At 40.2% G+C, this 18943-nt stretch overlaps 3 protein-coding genes across 3 annotated transcripts; all 3 read left to right on the forward strand.

The window, feature by feature from the left end:
- Positions 1–1170: 1170 nt before the first annotated feature.
- rbm19 (RNA binding motif protein 19) lies at positions 1171–7377 on the forward strand. Its single transcript, XM_073466654.1, has 24 exons — positions 1171–1306; positions 1401–1583; positions 1669–1782; positions 1931–1972; positions 2217–2445; positions 2627–2877; positions 2969–3028; positions 3136–3214; positions 3506–3577; positions 3746–3955; positions 4034–4164; positions 4267–4391; positions 4524–4620; positions 4797–4907; positions 4986–5186; positions 5265–5334; positions 5447–5595; positions 5677–5737; positions 5827–5906; positions 5995–6050; positions 6417–6533; positions 6632–6737; positions 6857–6977; positions 7073–7377. Exons 1-24 carry the CDS (start codon positions 1271–1273, stop codon positions 7153–7155), a joined length of 2784 nt encoding a protein of 927 aa, XP_073322755.1. The 5' UTR covers positions 1171–1270; the 3' UTR covers positions 7156–7377.
- Positions 7378–7479: 102 nt separating this feature from the next.
- Positions 7480–13403, forward strand: plbd2 (phospholipase B domain containing 2). The gene is made up of 12 exons (XM_073466639.1): positions 7480–7728; positions 9655–9748; positions 9839–9997; positions 10100–10200; positions 10302–10516; positions 10845–10939; positions 11029–11189; positions 11602–11697; positions 11809–11880; positions 11977–12129; positions 12389–12551; positions 12684–13403. The coding sequence occupies exons 1-12, from the start codon at positions 7514–7516 to the stop codon at positions 12852–12854; spliced, it is 1695 nt and encodes a 564-aa protein (XP_073322740.1). The 5' UTR covers positions 7480–7513; the 3' UTR covers positions 12855–13403.
- A 1297-nt stretch (positions 13404–14700) lies between these two features.
- Positions 14701–18334, forward strand: LOC140996548 (transmembrane protein 248). The gene is made up of 7 exons (XM_073466978.1): positions 14701–14859; positions 15299–15491; positions 15592–15856; positions 15941–16037; positions 16171–16312; positions 16414–16554; positions 17176–18334. Exons 2-7 carry the CDS (start codon positions 15333–15335, stop codon positions 17194–17196), a joined length of 825 nt encoding a protein of 274 aa, XP_073323079.1. The 5' UTR covers positions 14701–14859; positions 15299–15332; the 3' UTR covers positions 17197–18334.
- Positions 18335–18943: the final 609 nt, after the last annotated feature.

Consider the following 18943-nt stretch of genomic DNA (forward strand, 5'->3'; position numbering starts at 1 on the left):
TTTTCCAATATTTTTGGTTGAACCAAAGATTAGGTACATGGTGTGTTTTTATGTCAATGCTCATTTTTATTTACATGAAAGACAACGATGTTCAAGCACATTTATTGATATAAAAACAAAAAAGGAGATAATTTAATTACATGAATAATGTGCCCAAGATAAATGTGCTTATATATTAAAGAGTTTTGGAGCAGTCTGGGATCATGAGCCCCGCCTTGCTTTCCCTTCCCCGACAACAGTGTGTTCGTATCTACAGCTCAGGACCTTTTGTGTGGGTGTGTTGTGAAGGGTTGCCAAATCATAAAGTATTGTGGGCATCTGCTCTTTAAAACATATCTCATCCCTTCCTGGTGCAATGTATTCATTATCATGTAGCCAGAGGAAGGACTCTTCTTTCCATGACATTAGTGGTTTTAGTTTTTTTGTTGTTGTGATGAGGCAGTAAGACAGTAGTTGTTGTTGGGCTTTGAGTCATCTTGCTTCGGATACTACCAGAATTAAAAAAATAAAAAATAAAATGGGTCCGGAAAATGAGTGACACCTCGGATAAAAGACAGCTTTTTTGCAAGGTGCATCTTCTGTTACAGTGTTAGAAACATTAACACAGCAACAATCCAACATTATAGTTATGGTTGGGTCTGACAGGCCTGATGTGCAGGCAGATTGTCATTATAAGACTGTTGCAGTATTTATGGCATATTGTCGTAATTAAATCATTTTAGCATTATTAAAGCATACAATTAAAGTGAATAAAAACAAATAAGTAGGGCTTTTTTGTAAATCATATTCCTCTATAATGCTGATCCAGGTAATTCTAAACCCGGGAAGTGTGTAAAGGGCTGCAGCAGCAATGCACCATATGAGAAAAATAATGTGTTTTTTAAAAATTAGAGTATGTAAACCTGTTCTACCAGGACCGACAAATAAAAGTATGAACCTGGAAATTAGCATGATATGACCTCTTTAAAGAAATGAAGTTGAGTTTCGATTTCAGAGACATTCTACAAAGAATATTTTTTATTTATTGTCATTATTAGTATTTTTAAGTAAATATAAGCTAGTTTCCTGATGTGCACTCCTCCTCCTCACCAGGTGGTGGCGGTATTGCACCAACACGTTGTTCTCCAACCGCCATTAAGCGCCACGAAGAAGAAGAAGAAGACTCCTCCCACTAAACATGGCGACCTAGAGGATCATCCACGCTCGTTTGTTGACATCTGTGTAAAAACCGAACTTGTGCTGTATTAGTGAAGTTACACCAACAACAACAATGTCGAGACTCATCGTTAAAAACCTCCCTAACGGGGTGAGTAACCCGCCCGGGTCTCAGCGGCCGGTACCGGCAGCATTTTGTGTCAGTCCGCCCTGAAAAATTGTAACCGTGTGTATGTTGTGTGCAGATGAAGGAGGAGAGGTTCAGGTCCATGTTCGCCGCCTTCGGCACCGTGACAGACTGCTCTCTGAAGTTCACCAAGGACGGCAAGTTCCGAAAGTTCGGCTTTGTGGGTTTTAAAGCCGAGGACGACGCCAACAGAGCCCTGAAACACTTCAACAAGAGCTTCGTGGACACGTCCAGAGTGACGGTACGGCTGCAGTCACGGCTTCACCGCTCAGCACGCGTGTTGTTTTTCTTTCCATGTGTGAAACCGTGACTGTCACTGATTGTAGGTGGAGATGTGTAAGGCGTTTGGAGACCCCACTAAGGCCAAAGCCTGGAGCAAACACACCCAGAGCTCAGGCCCGGACAAACCCTCCACTCCTGCAGACACTGACAGCAACAAGGTACCTGCAGACACACGACCTGGCAGGGGTGGGATGTAACTAAGTACTTTTACTCAAGTGCTAATTGAAGTAGGTGTTACTTTACTTGAGTCTGTCGGTGTGTTCATTTAGTATACTCAGGGTTATATCTTTTTATTTCTGTCTTCAGAAAAAGAAAGAGAAAAAGGAAACCAAAAGCTCGCTTGGAAATGTGAGTACATTTGTATAATGTGTGTAAAACCTAAATAATGTTTGTAAAATCTGTATAAGACCGAACTGAATTCACTAAAATGTATTTTTATTCTAATAAACATTGTCCGCTGCTTTGTCGGATCTGTGTTAATATACATGTAATAATTTATTGTTTTGATTAAGTACTGCAAACATCTTTCTCATACTTAACTTACTTTTGTGTGTGTGATGTTTTAATCTTTGTGTGTCCGCTCGCTCGTCAGCTGGAGGAGGACCAGGGCTTCAAGGAGTTCCTGTCAGTCCATCAGAATCGAAGCCAAGCTCCAACCTGGGCAAACGACACCATGCAGCAGGCGCCCGATCCTGACGGTGGACGGACGAAGACTCAGGGCAAGAAGAAGCCTACTTCAGATGATTACCTCAACTTTGATTCAGACCAGTCGGAGGAAGAGGAGGATGAGGACGAGGAAGAAGAACGTGATGGAGATGAAGGTTGGTAATGGTGGTCCCTTCTTAGTGTACTTAAAGCTGTGTGTATCTATACATTTAGCATTAACCATGAATATACATGTCATTGTAGTAATGCACTAACATGCATGGTAAAATAAAACATTCATAGAAACTTACTCAAATAAAATAAAATAAATGATCAGTGGCAATTTGTTGCTTTCAGGTGCCACTAAAGAAGCACTGAAGTCTGGCTTGTCAGATATGGAGTATCTGCGCTCAAAGGTAGCACAGACAGATGACACCATGGAGGAGGATGGCGAGGGGGCCGGTGATGAAGACGAGGATCGTGGTCCTGTACAGCACACAGACAGCGCCTATGAGAGTGGTGACAGAGAAAACGCCTCCAAAACCAAAACATCAGTTTCCTCTGAGGAGAAGAAGCCGAGTAAAGCAAAGAAAACTGCCAAGCAGGAGGTGACTGATCAAAGTACATTAAACATTAGTTCAGTGCAGTATTTTGTTTTCAGTCTGAAACGATTTACACCCACCTGTGTGTTTGATGCAGATGGAGCCGGTTACAGAGTTCACCGTGAAGCTGAGAGGAGTCCCGTTCAATGTTAAAGAGGTGAGTTAACTGGAGATTTCTGATTTCAGAGAGCAGTGAAGATATCGACCGAAGCCTCTTTATAAAAACACTGACACCAACATGTTTTCTGTGTGTGACATTAACAGCAACAAATTCGAGAGTTCATGACCCCATTGAAGCCGGCAGCGATCAGGATTGGAAAGAATGAAAGTGGGAATAGGACAGGTATGTTATTGAAAGTGTTTTTAATGTCCTTCAGATGTTTTTCTCAGCATAATGTATATTTTATAGATTAAACTATATACCTGGTGGGTGGATAGGTGCCTGTATGCCAGACTACCTCCAGATGTGGTCAGGCAGATCTGATCACGATGTAATTACACCTTGTATTAACATTCATTTCTCCTTATCTGTGTCCGGATAGAGATGGTATTTTAAAACCAAGTGTAAATGGGGTGTTTGTTGTCTGTGTACTGGGTCATTTATCAGCACAGGTGTCTTTTGTGTGTGTTTCAGGTTATGTATACGTGGACCTGCACACTGAAGAACAGGCGGAAAAGGCCTTGAAGAGGAATAAAGACTACATAGGTGAGAAACATAGTATCCTGTCCTTATTTTCCTTCAGCATATTTTAAGTTTGGCAATGGAGTGTCTGTTCCAATAAAGCCATATGAGAGCAAAATGAAGAGCGAACCCTGTCTTTACAATTGTGATGTGACATTTTGTCTCTATCATCCACCCCTGCTGTGTGATCAGGTGGCCGTTATATTGAGGTCTTCCGTGTGGATCCCTCTGGCGGTCAGGGCAAGAGAGACAAAAAGGCCAAAGAAATTGACAGAAACTTCACCAGGAAGCTGAAGGAGGACGAGGAGGAGGAAGATGTTGCAGAGTCGGGTCGACTCTTCGTCAGAAATCTGCCTTACACCTGCACCGAGGAGGAGATCAAAGAGCTGTTCGAAAAGCACGGTGAAGAAAACAAACGTGCACATGCAAAAAAAAGTGGCACTCTTGACTGAGTTTCTAATAATATGACAATCTTTACAGGTCCTTTATCCGAGGTGCTCTTTCCTATTGACAACCTAACCAAGAAACCTAAAGGATTCGCTTTCATAACCTACATGATACCAGAGAATGCTGTGACGGCTCTGGGTCAGCTGGACGGACACGTATTTCAGGTATTTGAGCTTCATATTTCTGCACACCACAGGAAGAAAAACCTGTAATTAACCCTTGTTTTTTAAATTAGATTAGAAACATTCATTTTTTTGTGCTTTTAGGGAAGGATGCTTCACCTGCTGCCCTCCACAGTAAAGAAGGAAAAGGCAGAGACAGATGCTGGTGGTCCTGGTTCTTCGTCTTACAAACGGCAAAAAGATGCTAAAAGTAAAGCTTCAAGTTCCAGGTATAGAAAACCATATTAAACCTCAGCTTCCCTGTCGGTGGTTTCTTTGAATTGAATTAAAGGGATAAACAAATAAATTATTATTCTATTTTTGTGCTCATTCCTTATATTAATTGAATGTTTCCTTTTTAGCTCCCACAACTGGAACACTCTGTTTGTGGGCACCAGTGCAGTGGCAGACGCCATCGCTGAAAAATACAACACCACAAAAAGCCAAGTCCTGGACCATGTGAGTAGCCCTGCATCCTGTTCTAATACATCAATGCCCCTGTGACTAATCATCAACTCCAGCATTAGCAAACTTAGCATTTTTTCAACCTGTTGTAGCTACAACAACGTGAATCATTATGAGTGGTGCACATTTAAAGTTTCTTTATATTTCTGTGGTCTCGCCCTCCTCTGCAGGAGTCAAAGGGAAGCGTTGCAGTGAGGATGGCTCTGGGAGAGACACAGATTGTTCAGGAGACTCGACAGTTTCTACTGGACAACAGTGTCAGTCTGGATTCCTTTAGTCAGGTATGTTTAACATAAACTCTGAACTCCACGCCTGTAATCCTGTTACCTTGCCTTACACTTCCCCCCCCTCGTGCACAGGCGGCAGCACCAAGAAGTACATCTGTCATCCTGGTGAAGAACCTTCCGTCTGGAGTGACGGCGTCAGAGTTGGAGGAGCTCTTCTCCCCTCACGGTTCTTTGGGCCGAGTGCTGCTGCCGCCCTCGGGACTCACTGCCATCATTGAGTTCCTTGAGCCGACCGAGGCAAAGCGAGCCTTCACTCGGCTGGCCTACAGCAAGGTGTGTAAAGCTTTTTTACCAACATGCAGGACATATGTGAGGAGAGTAACTTTAAACACTTATCTCTAAACACTCTAGTTTCAACATGTCCCGCTGTATTTGGAGTGGGCACCTGTGGGGGTGTTTGTGGCAGCCAAACCAAAACCAGGTAAAATCCCTCAAATACATAAACTTATCAATCTTTTTCAAGTTAAATATATTTTAGACATGAAAGGGATCGTTTGAATAACTAGAATACCTTTTGGTTCTGTCTAACCAAGTATTAGAAAAGGAGGTACCAGAAAAAGAGGAGAAGAAGGAGGAAGTGGAAGACGAAGAAGAAGAGGAGGAGGAGGAGGAATCTGCTCCTGGTTCGACACTTTTCATTAAGAATCTTAATTTCGGCACGACAGAGGAGAAACTTCAGGAGGTAGGTCAATACATAAATACAACCCTCACTTATGTTTTAACATGGAATGATGTTTAATATTGTTTTCTTCATGTGTTGCAGACATTCTCCAAATGTGGGAAGGTCATGTCATGCTCCATCTCCAAGAAGAGAGATAAAACAGGTACTAAACATTGAAATGAGGATCTTTCACATTCACAAGCAGTGTGTCTGTCCTTAACAACCCCTCTTATGATGTTGGTTTGATTACAGGCAAGATGTTGTCCATGGGCTACGGTTTTGTCCAGTTTCAGACAGCAGAAGCAGCACAGAAAGCCCTGAGGCAGCTACAGGTATGTCCATAATTCCTCTGGGACATCCTCCTTGCTTTTCTCTCTGATTCTTGTCTGATGTGTGTTCTTTGTCTCAACCCTCCACCAGCACTGTACTGTGGACGATCACCAGTTAGAGCTGAAGGTTTCTGAGAGAGCCACGAGGTAAAATGTGCACCAGAAGGGGTTTAATGAACTTTGAGTGTGGTGACGAGTAAAAATGGGGGTGGATTGATTAGCTCCATGAAGAACTGTCTATAATTTTTTATTATGGTATTACAGACATATAAAAAGTCAAGTGTTTAGTAGTTTACCAGGACAGCAAGCTGCAAGCATAACAGTTATAACATGTTAACTCTGCTGGATGAAACAGGCACTTAATTTAAAAATATTGGTATCAGATTCTGCTGAAATCTGCATTAAAATATCACTTATTGGAAAAAGTTTTTCATTATTTCAAAATGTTGACTGTGAGAATTTAGCTTCACTTCTGTTCACAATACTTATTTGGTCCTTTTCCTCTGTTTGCAGGACGACCGAGGTGTCACGCAAGAAGAAGCAAGCTGAGAAGAAACAGACAGGATCCAAAATCCTTGTGCGCAACGTCCCCTTCCAAGCCAGTGTCAGGGAAATTCGGGAACTCTTCTGGTAGCTGTCACTCACACACACACAATTGTTTTTGTGAAGAAAAAGTTTGGAGTGAGATAATTTAATAATACCATGATATATTCCTTCCGTCCTTTCAGCACATTTGGAGAGCTGAAGACTGTCCGTCTTCCAAAGAAAGCAGCCGGTACAGGGAATCACAGAGGCTTTGGCTTTGTTGACTTCCTCACCAAACAGGACGCTAAGGTTTGTGTGTTACATGAGTCTTCAGACATGTATTTATACGGTAGAGTTACTGTCCCTTAGTGCTACATAAGCTGTACACTATCATGATCATAAATGCTGTGCCTCTGTTGTCTCTTTAGAAAGCATTCGCTGCACTGTGCCACAGCACCCATTTGTACGGGAGACGCCTCGTGCTGGAGTGGGCTGACGCTGAGGACACAGTGGAGACATTAAGACGGAAAACAGCAGAACATTTTCATGGTAAAGCTATGCAGAAATGTTTTTGTTTTTTTTTAAACTGTGCTGTTTATTCTTTATTTTTATTTTATTTTATTTTTATTTATTCTCCATGTCAGTGGCCTCCAAGAAGCAGCGAAAGGCAGAAGTGATGGAGGGAATTATGGAGACGATGGAAACTGACGGGGGTGCAGAAGACTGAGTTCACCAGTGTTTGTCATTATAAATAGAGCTGTGAATAATGAGGAGCTGACTGGCATGTGCAGAAGGAGCTAATTCTAATGAATTTACTATCTTGACAAAGTTCACTGGAGTTTTGAAAACCTCTGGATGTTTTTGCATCTTTTGTATAGAATAATGCCTCAAAGCAAGATGATTGGACTAATGTCAGTTTTTATATAAAATGTTATTTCATGCTTTTAAAGTTTGTTTTTGTTTGTTTCACTGAAAGCTACAAAAAAAAAAAAAAAAAAACACTCAACGTGGTCTTTTATTTTGAAAGAACCGTCCCTGTCAGGTGACCAGTCACCCGCGTCATCATGTGACCGCCTCATTTAAACATGGCGTCCGAGCCAAACAAGACGTCCGGGAGTTTCTCTGCGGTTTTAAACGTCGTAGCGGTTTTATCCGGGTTGTGTTTGCTGTGTGAGCCTGCTCGAGCTGAAATACGGACCGCTGTCATCGACAAAGCCAGCGGACAGCTGTCGGTCCTGGAGGGGTACCGGGAGGACTTTGTGGCGTGGGCGAACTTCACAGATGACATTAAAACATCGGGGTGAGTTCACTGCGGGTTGTTGTGGCTTTGTAGGTCAAAGCGTTCACAAACCTTCCTCTGTAGCTCTGCCAGCTCCGCAACCTAGTTAATGTGTGAAACCACATTATTAACGGGCATAAAATGGGTAAAGTCAGGGCTCCAGCTACCGCGGAGACACCCAGCGGCGCCTCTTGCTCAGTCCCCCCCGGTGTTGGCAGCAGGAGGACGGTCAGCTGCCTCCCTGAGCCCCGAGCTGCGCTGCGCATCAATAAATTACCATATTGTTTGATTTAAACAAAGACAATGTTTCTTCATGCTGACTTGATGATATTAGTGAACATTATGATAAAAAAACAACAGATTTCATGTAGCAGACTTATTTTGATTGCTTATGTGTTTATTTAGCAAAAATATTTTTATAAGATAATTGCTTTATTTCCCCCAATAGCTTCCATGTCATGTGACCCAGTGACTCCAAACCAATGCCGAATTGTATTATTGCACAAGTCACATAAGACACACCTGTTTTTATTGGATTTTACTGCTTTTTCTGTTACATGGATGTTTATTATGAAAATTCAGCATTTCTTTTCAATAGCTTCCATGTTATGTGACCCAGTGACTGCAAACCAATGCCGAATTGTATTACTAAATGGGACAAATAAGACACACTTCTTTTTATTACATTGTACTACTTCTTCTAATTTATATGAATATTTATTAGAAAATTCAACATTTATTTTCAATAGCTTCCATGTCATGTGACCCAGTGACTCCAAACCAATGCCGAATTGTATCACTACACAGGTCACATAAAACACACCTGTTTTTATTGGATTTTACTGCTTCTCCTATTTTATATGAATATTTATTATAAATATTCAGCATTTCTTTTCAACAGCTTCCATGTCATGTGGAGGCAGGCAGTGCAGCAGCAGTGTTTTCTGTGGGAGAGAGTAACTCCCTGTGACGTGACTTGGTCTTTTTCACTTTGCAGAGCTTTTACACACACAAAAATGCTACATAACACAATAAAGGAAAGGCAAAAACCCAAAAAGCATAGTATGACCTCCTTAATAAAGGCAATGTATTAATACCTGGCAAATAATTATATTATTGACCAATTTATTTGACCTGTTCAGAAAGTATGGTGAAGAATTTATTTTTGTAATTTGTAAAATAAAAAAACTCCACTTGAACTATAAAAAGAACACAACACAAAACATACAGGTCACGGGTGTTTAACTTCCACATCCAAGCTGAGTGTCCAGTCATCAAAACAGTGAGTCCACTTCTCTGTGTTTCTCTCTTGAACTTCTTTAAATATCATAGAAACAGTTAGCAGAAGTTAAACATGTGACAGAAGAGGTCAAGATAGCCATCAGCATGTCGAGGACCTCTGTGCAACTGACGAATCACAGCCTGACTGATGCTCCCTCAAATGTGGTCATCAAACATTTGTGACGTAGATATGTAATGAAGGCAGGACAATGGTTAAATAATAAATGTTATTGTCTATAATGACACCAGTGCACTGAAACAACAAGGATCTTTTCCTGCGTTATAATCTATTTAAAAATTTAGGTTTCACATAACAAATATCGGACTACATATACGTAGTTACTGATATGTCTTTTTCTTTTTTTAAATATTCCGAAATACAGTATATTTCATTACAGCCGCAAAATATCCATTGTATTTATGAAGTTGCATAAGGATTCAAAGGAATAGAGGAAGAAAAGGCAACATATAGCTGACAGTCATTTAAAGAAGAAAAAGACTTGAGTACAAGAAAATAACAGAATGTAAATTAAATGATAGTCAAAGGGAATGAGAATCAAGTGATAGAGAAAAAAAAGTCATTAAACATCATTTCCTATCTGTGCACCATGATGTCTTTGTAAAAACCTGCACTCAGATGTTAAATTGTTGTCATTTGTTCTTCAGCTGGTCATTCTTGGAGGTCACCACCAGCAGTCAGTACAATGACAGCTTGCAGGCTTATGCTGCTGGTGCAGTGGAGGCTGCAGTCACATCTCAGGTCTGCGTCATTCTACACAGCCTTGTCAATGTTGCATCACTTCCTTTACAGTGAATTTAATCTGAAAACTTATATGTATGTTTGTTTTAGCTCATCTACAAGCACTGGATGAACACTCTGATGGGTTACTGTGGGCCCTTCAAGTCTGAATCTGAATACTGTCAGCGCCTTAAGGCTTTCATTGCAACCAATATGCAGTGGGTTCAGGAGCAAATGGAGAAGCAGCCGAGTTCACCCTACTGGTACCAGGTACTTAATGAGCATTTGTAGGATCAATAAATGCCCTTGCATGGATTCAAATATGCATAAAGGCCAGACTAAGATGTTTTATTCTCTGGTTCTGCTTGTCAGGTGCGTCTGGCACTGCTGCAGCTGAAAGGACTGGAGGACAGCTACAATGACGAGCTGTCATTTCCACTCGGGTCATTCTCCTTCAACCCATTTGGCTTCCTGTAAGTGGCCAGTTTCTTTTTTAAATAATCAAACACTTTCCAGTTTCTTCCTGTCCCTGGAGTCATGATCTTTTCTTGCTGACGTCTTCCACTCTGTCCAGACTCTTCCAATTAGGCGGGGATCTGGAGGACTTGGAATCGGCTCTGAACAAATCCAGCCAAACTCGACCTCTTGGATCCGGCTCGTGTTCTGCTCTCATCAAGCTGCTGCCAAACAACAAGGAACTGCTGGTGTCACATGACACCTGGAACACCTACCAGGCCATGCTGCGCATAATGAAGAAATACATCTTTGCCTTTAAAGCTTCTCCTTTAGGTAGTTTACTGATGCAAGTGTGTGCAACTGTTCATCACTGTTCCTGTTCTAGAGTCCCTCAGTTTTTACATTAAAGGATTAGTTAAACATTTTTGTAAAATATGCTTATTTGCTTTCTTGATAAGAGTAAAATGAGAAGATCAACATCACTCCTGTTTCTGTGCACTAAATATGAATCTACAGCCAGTAGCTTAAAATCCCCTTTTTTATAAAAACATAATTTGTTTCTAAGTTTAAAGCCCCAGCAAACAGACTGACAGTGTTGTTGCTGTCTATGATGTGAGTTAAAATCATTATGCTCTTTTATTATGTGATATGCTTCTTTCAGACAATGTTATTATTCCTGGAGGAACTCAGGCCTTCTCATCTTATCCTGGATCGATCTTCTCTGGAGACGACTTTTATATCCTGAGTAGTGGCTTGGTGAGAACTCTTGCTGTTATTTTACTTTAGATTACAAATGGAGTACTTCTAGATGGACTTTCTGTTCTTAATGAATCTTGTGTCTCCAGGTGACGCTGGAAACCACCATCGGCAACAGTAACCCGGATCTCTGGAAGTTTGTTCAGCCCACAGGAAGCATCATGGAATGGTTGAGGAACATTGTGGCCAATCGACTGGCTTCTACCGGCACCGAGTGGGCCAAGATTTTCAGCAAGTACAACAGTGGAACGTGAGTTTTACACGAGGAGAAGAAACTGGCTCTCATGACTTTTTTTAACCGACATCATCACCTCTTTGACCCAACATATTCTCCCGAGCAGGCTCCAGGTTCTGGTGTCTGCTGCTTTTTGTCCTCTGTTCAAAATTGTCATTGAAGACATGATTAGATTAGATTTTGTGTGACCCCAGACTGTCATGTGGATTGATAGGAACAAAGGAACAAAGGTAATACACTGCATAAGCAAGAGTCACATGAGAAGTCATTTGGGTCATGCAGCTGTAACGGGGTCATCAGAGTGTTTGTTGTGTAATGCTGATTCAGCTGCAATCAGTTACATGGATATATAGTAAATAAAGAAATTATAAATCTGTAATCATCAGTAGGTTGATAGTTGTATGCTTACACTGTGTGTGCTTTGTAGGTACAACAACCAGTGGATGATTGTGAACTATAACCACTTCACTCCAGGGAAGACTGACATTAAAGAGGAGCTCTTTGTTGTGCTGGAGCAGATTCCGTAAGACTTTCCATCCGGTCTTTAATCGAAAAACAAGATTATTCCATTATTTCTATTTATGACTTATAAACCTGTTACTTGAGCTAAGCTTTAACTCCTTTAATGCTGCAGGGGACTCATTGTTTTCACTGATAAAACTCAGGAACTGCTGGAGAAAGGGTACTGGGCGAGTTTCAACATACCGTAAGTACTCAGTTTGTAATCAGTTTTATAGATTACATTAACTCTAATTGTGTTTATATATGAAATTGTCTTTTGTTCATTTGTGCACATGTGTAGGTACTACGTGGACATATTCAATGCCAGTGGCTGCAATGAGCTGGTTGAGAAGTACGGCTCGTGGTTCTCTCTGGACCAGAATCCTCGGGCTCAGATATTCAGGAGAAACCAGACAGCTGTCACAGACGTGGACTCGATGGTCCGCCTCATGAGGTAAGGTCTTGCACAGGTATGGTGGTGGACTGATGGTAAAAATACAAACAAACCCTAATGTTGTATTTTATGTTTTAAAGGGGATCCATGTAGCAATTTCAGATGGGACTTTATGCAGGCTCTCGAGTGCCTCGTCTCAGTGCCTCTCTCCGCTCCGCTAACAGAGAGCTACAGTAGCTTACATTAGTTTAGAAACAGCAAATTCCACAGAGCGCCTTTCAACTAATTGTAATTTTTTGAGATGCATGTCTCTCTCCAGGTACAATAACTTCAAAGAAGACCCGCTGTCAAAGTGTGATGGCTGTGATCCACCTGCGAATGGAGAGAATGCCATCTCAGCCCGTTCAGACCTGAACCCAGCTAATGGTACATATCCGTTTGGCGCCCTGAGGCAGAGATCACATGGAGGAACAGACATGAAGGTTTTAATTTTCACTTTCCTCAAATGTTTTCACTCATCATGCCCCTGAATCTTTTGTGTGCGTGATTGTGGGACGATGAAGAGATGTTTGCTAAATCTGATCTGTTGTGTTATTCCGTTTTTAATTTTGCAGATGACCTCCTACGGGATGTTTCGTGACTATGGCATGGTAGCAGCGAGCGGGCCAACGTGGGACCAGGTGCCTCCCTTTCAGTGGAGCACTTCCCCTTACAAAGACCTGATGCACATGGGGCATCCTGACACTTGGGCATTCAAGCCTGTAAAAGTCAACTGGACTCCGTAATTGTTGTTATACTGTATATACAAGTAGCAGGATTAATATAAGTACTGTCAGCTGTGCTTTTTGAAGTTTTGACAAAAAGGGAAATGGTACTTTAATTCAGTGTGACATGACTTTGAAGAAAATAGTCATGTAATTGATTCTCAGGAGAGTGGCAATAATATTTCAAGTTTTACAGCATTGCACTATTTGCATAATTATTACACAGAAAACTTAAAGACGGCTTCAGGAACAACTTCCCCACTATGCTGTTGTAAAGTGGGAGCTTCTAGATTATATCTGATTTTTATATTGAGTTTTTAGGTTTTTATTTCTTATGCTGAATGTATGAAAATGTCAACACTTGTTTTCTGATGGCGAGTTTCCACAGGATTGAACCTTTCTTTGGCGAAATCACCAAGTATGATTATTGATGCATTTGCAGATTTTCGGTCACTGTAATCACAAATGTCTTAATCCTGAGTTAGATATTTTTTTCAGAAATTCTGAGATGATGCATTGTTGGAATTATTTTTTTGAAATATTTGTTAAATAAACTGTGCTCTGATTGTTTGTTGTTGTTGCTTTTATTTTAATATAATTTAGTTTTACTGATCACATTTAATCTTTGTCAGTTTAAGGGAAATGACAGAGTAAGTCGAAGGCCCTGCACACTCACAGAGGCAGTGTAGTTGATGACAGTTATGTGAGTATTACATGAAGTCAGCAAACTCCACGATAGAAAATTAAACATAAAAGTCTTATTTGTCCCACTCCAACAGGTGCAACTGGAGAATGAGGGACATGTCAATCAAGTGCAGTAGACTAGGCACTGTGGCCTACATCCCTAAAGGTCTAATCTGCTAAAATAAACACCTGGGGGGGGAAAAAACCTGTTTGGGTTTGCCAAGTTATTCGTTAGTCCTTCAACTAAATAAGCGAGATCCACATTCTACACTGTGATGACGAGAAAGTCATCGGTACAAAAGCACAGCCAACATACTTTTCAGTATTTCTTTTATGACTAAATGTAAATATTACAAAAAATGAAACTAATTAAATAATAATGTGGATGTTAATTTAAAGTATGCTAGCCACCGGTCTGCTATAGATCATAATAGAATTATTTATGATGTCTTGTTAGAAGGCACAGAATTGGACCAAATGGTCAATGTTTTGATTATTTTAGCTAAATTCTTTGTTCATAAAGCTACATTTTTATATATATATGTATATATATATTATGAAATTGAACTCTATATTAAGTCCCTGAAATTAATGAAGTGAATGTTATTAGAAAACAACTGTAATGCCATGTTTATTTTCTTCTCTTTTTTGATTATGATTTCATGTTTTACTGTTAAATCAATCTTAATAGGGTTTTTTTTTCTTTCTTTTTTTTTTATACCATATTCAGTTGTCTGTTAATGTTTCATGTCTGTTATGTACATGAATGTATGGCCATATAGCGTCTGTTCATTATGGACATTTTGTAACTGTTTATGTTTTACTTACAGTTTGTTCATTTAAATTTCTGCTCAAAATCGTGATTTGGACTTTGTTATCAGTATTTTACTGTTATTAAGTAAATTCTTTACACATAAATGCAGATACTTAAAAACTAAACGCTGTCTGATAAACACAAAGAATGTGTTAAAATTATTATTACTTATTTATTTATTTATTTTTACCTATTTGTTTTATTTACGAATTATTCTGAACAATTTGTATTTAATTTCATACACTTTTACGTGTACATTTGCCTTGTTCAATAAATAATAATAAAAACTGAAGAAAAAAAAAGTTGACTTCCGGTCACGTGACACACATCCTGGTCGTCGTCATGGCAGCCGCGCTGCCGTAAATCGACGTCGCTGTCGTGCTGTTGTTGTCTGCGCGTTGCTTCAGATGAACTTTAAACGTCTCAAATGTCGATCTCCGGTTCACTTTTCGTCGAGAAACTCGGATATTACCGCATTTTACCGAAGCGACGTGGCGACGCGATCAAATAAGACTTCTGAAATTGAAGGTACGAAGTTATATTAAAGCTAGTTAGCTAGCAACATTAGCTACACTGACAGTTAAGTTGAAGCTGGTTGGCTGATGTGGAGGTGAAGTTACACGTCTGCTGTTGATCTGTGATATGACCGAGCGGTTCACTCAATATATTAAGTTTTATATCGTCTAGGGCTGCACAATTAAATAGCAAGAACTGCAGTTATGTTATAAAGGTAAAATGTGTCAGAAAAAACAGTGTTTTAATGACGTGTTGTAACATTGTTCTCCAGATGTAATAAGACATGTTTGTTTGGCAGAAACTGAACTGGCAGAGTCACACATGCCATTTTCAAACCAAAGGCAGGTTGAAGGTCCTTTGGGGGATTATTTAATCCTTCTGAATTACCAGTGATGTGTTAATGAGTCCCACTGTGGAGCACTGAGCTGAACTGACTCCCTTCTGTTTACAGCCTGTCACGCAGCAGGTGTACGTGAAATCTGAGGATGGGTTTCTGGCAGCCGATGACCAACCTTAGAGACTATGTTTCCCAGAATCCTCCAGGGGTGACATTTTTCCTGTGCCTGTTGACTCTGGCGGTCTCGTTCATCTGCCTCAGCTCTTACAGCTTCACCCAGAGTCTTCCTAACCCCGACACAGCGAAGGTAAGGACTCGTTTCACAAGGGCCAGCTCTGGCGTGCAAAGGAAACGTGACTGCATTTATGCTTGTGATTATGTCTTTATTTATTTTATTCTTCCCTCAGGACTGGAACCGTCTCCTGTCCTCCTTATCGCAGTTCCAGCTGTGCGTGACAGGCAATGCGAATTCGTCTGAGCCTGTCTCGTCTGTCTCGTCCGTCCCCTCTCCTCCGATGGACAGAGACACTTCAGTCGACTCTACGTTGACTCCCTCTGTCACCAGTTTGCGTCTCAAGGTTCCCCTGGCTGTGACCATCGACTCAGACACTGGTTCTTTGAACGACCTTCATCTCCACACTACCATGAGAGCCAAGCAGCTAAATCTTGGAGGTTTGTTTTGTTGCGAGACAAAGTGAGTAAAAGTGTGTGTATCATGACTAATTCTCACCCACTATTGGTTGTTTCACTCCTCAGGCGATGAGATTGTTGATTTGACTCTAGAGTTGTCTGGAAATGATACCTACACCTGCATCACCATAAGTGCCCCGACACACGTCCTGCCCATGAGCCGGTAAGTTCATGTGTGTTTCTAAGCTTGCTTAATTTAAATCACCGACTACTCTACATAAAAATAATGGCAGTCAACTCAATAAGGAGTCATTTTTGTGTGTTTTTTAATCCGTATCCTGTGTACTTTAATGAAGACTTCCGCAAAAGTGCCCTACAACTGAGAAAAACATTTCACCCGTTCACGTGGAAGCAAGCAACAAGGCGCCGACAGCGTCACAAACCTGCTACAGTCCACGCTCCAAGAATGATCCTAAACTCACAGTGATGTTAACAAAGGTACACACACGTCACGCATTAACAACAGCACTTTCTCAGATACTTTACAGTCAGATGCCCTCTTGTCATCCTGTCGCTCATTCTCTATTTTTTTTCTTTAGGAGGAGCAGGGTGTGGCGGTGCGACATCTGTTGGAGGTCAGCGTGTGTCTGCTGGGAGTTTGTCTGATACTCTGTGTCGTTGCTAGTCTGACACAATCGGTCATGCGCCGCTACAACTGGAATGGACTGGATGTACAAAATGTAACATCATTTCGTTAACTACCATATCACATTAATTACCACATCAGAAATTTAGATATGTGTAAACTAGAGGATTATACGGGTGAAAACAGTTTAAAACTCTTAAACCCTGATCCCTTCTTAAGTAGCTTTAGCTATAAATAAAATCAAAATCAATCTATTTACATATACAGGTCATTCAAACCATTTATTCCAACTCTCTTAAAGAAAGTATGTTGATTTTACTTTCTTCCCGAGGGTTAGATGAGAAGATCCATACAACTGTCAATACATACGTCATGCCCATACAGTAGAAATTAAGTTAACACCAGCTGCCGGTTAGCTGTGTGAGTGAATACTGGGTGACAAAACTGGGTAAATTAACATGTTATATCTTGTTTATTTAATCTATACAAAAATATGAGTAAAGGTTTTATCTTATTTTTTAAAAAACACTTCAAGTCAACTTCTCTCGGGGCTTAAGAGGTTTAAATACATTTCTACTTATTGTACAAATGTTATCGTGGTATGCACGAAATATAGTCTACAGGTTGTGGGTTTTGAGAATGTTTGTGTTTACTTTTATTACATGAAATGTGCAAATGATGTTTTAACCTAACTACAGCTTTACTTTGTTTGCAGGAGCCCTTGATGGACAGCTGAAAATGTTTCATCCTCTGCATCCTGAAGGAGTCAGCTGGTGGTTGAGAGCAAACATCCATATGTATCAGTACATCCCATTGAAACAGCTGTGTAACGTCTTGTGTAGCTCTGGAGATGGCTTCCTAAAGCCTGAGAAATTAACCCTGGCGATGTCATGAGGGTTATCTCAGCTTCGGTGTGCGGACTACACATTTATGTAGTGTCTAGCAAATTTCAAGCTCTACTCAGACGAGGGACTAAAAGTCAGGATATTCCCACTTCATTTACATCAGATTCGACCATTTTTAATCCGTCTCACACTTGAAAGGGCAACACCAAATCAGTGGAAGATTCCTGCTTTTGGAGTTCATTTTTAATGGGACCATGGTGTAATGGGAATGCTGGTCATCCCTACACTGTTGACTGGTCATTCATTCACTACCCAGTCTGTTCTGTGCATTCCATGAGTTATTTTCTTTCTGTTGAACGTCTTAGTCTATTTTAGTTTCCACATTGCCCAGAATGACTCTTAACAGCTTCTAGATGGACATTAACTTGCTGTAATCAGCCGAATGATAGCTTAATATATTGAGAACAAGTGTTTTTCCAGTCAAAAATCTAAATCTGATATTTTTTTAAACTGTAGTATGTACTGGATGCCTAATAACAGATGTTTTCGGTTCCTACGTTTTACTGGACTAAAAGGTCTTACTGGGCTACGAGGCTAGTTTTTGCCTGTTTTACAACTCTGATTTACATTTCTGACGTTGAAGGCTGGTTGAATCCAGATGCCAGACCTATAAATCCACAGATGAAGTATTCTTGCATCAACCTACATGTGACTTATCACTTTAAAAGTGAGTGTTGAAGAAACGCTGAAATCTTTCCTGCTTCTAATATAAATTTATAAGCAACAGATGGTGTTATGTGAGGAAAAAAAGAAAGGTGTAACATCTGCAACAGTTGTTATGACACAGGACATTTGCAATATATATTTTAAAAGAAGGACTTTAAGCACAGTGAGTGCATGGAAATGACCAGGGTTCATGAAATGACATGTGTCTGTATGCACTAATGCCTCGTGCCCCAAATGACTGGCATCCTGTTTCCACACTGTTTTCCTAGTTTTAACAAGAATTAAACTTGAATGAAAAATAAACCAGGTTTCTCTTCTTGTGAATCTAACTGGGGAGTGTAGGAACTTTTCATAGGGTGTCTTTATTCAAGTAACCCACTCTGATTTCATTTGTGGTTCGGCAAAGTGAAGCAGAACTATTAATGCAATGTTTTCTTGATGTAATGCACACAAACAGTACCAGTAATGATACAGTTTTGTGACAGCTAAATGTGTAGATCTGAATTTTGATATGTGGAGTTAATATTTATTTTAAGAGACAAGCAGTTTAAATATACCGTACACTACTGTTTAGCATTTCTAAATAATTATTTAGGAATTTGAATCCTAGCAGGCATTTAGGTATTTTTAGTAAAATATGGAAATCAGCTAGCAGAGACTTGAAAATTGCTTTAGATGTCTTACCAAGAACATTTTTCTTTGTCATGAGTGAAAATAGGAAATAAACTAAAACCAGGAAATGTTTTAACAAAGGACTGAAAACTGATCCACAACAAAGTTTGTGGTGCTGATGTTTTCTGACACTTGTTGTTGACACACACACACGCAAAATTAGTCAATATAATAATATAATAAGTCAAAGTTTTAACTTCTACATATGTGTAATTTTGTCAAATGAATGACGTGATGCGC

This window comes from Pagrus major, chromosome 5, assembly GCF_040436345.1.
Source record: "Pagrus major chromosome 5, Pma_NU_1.0".
Lineage (NCBI taxonomy): Eukaryota > Metazoa > Chordata > Actinopteri > Spariformes > Sparidae > Pagrus > Pagrus major.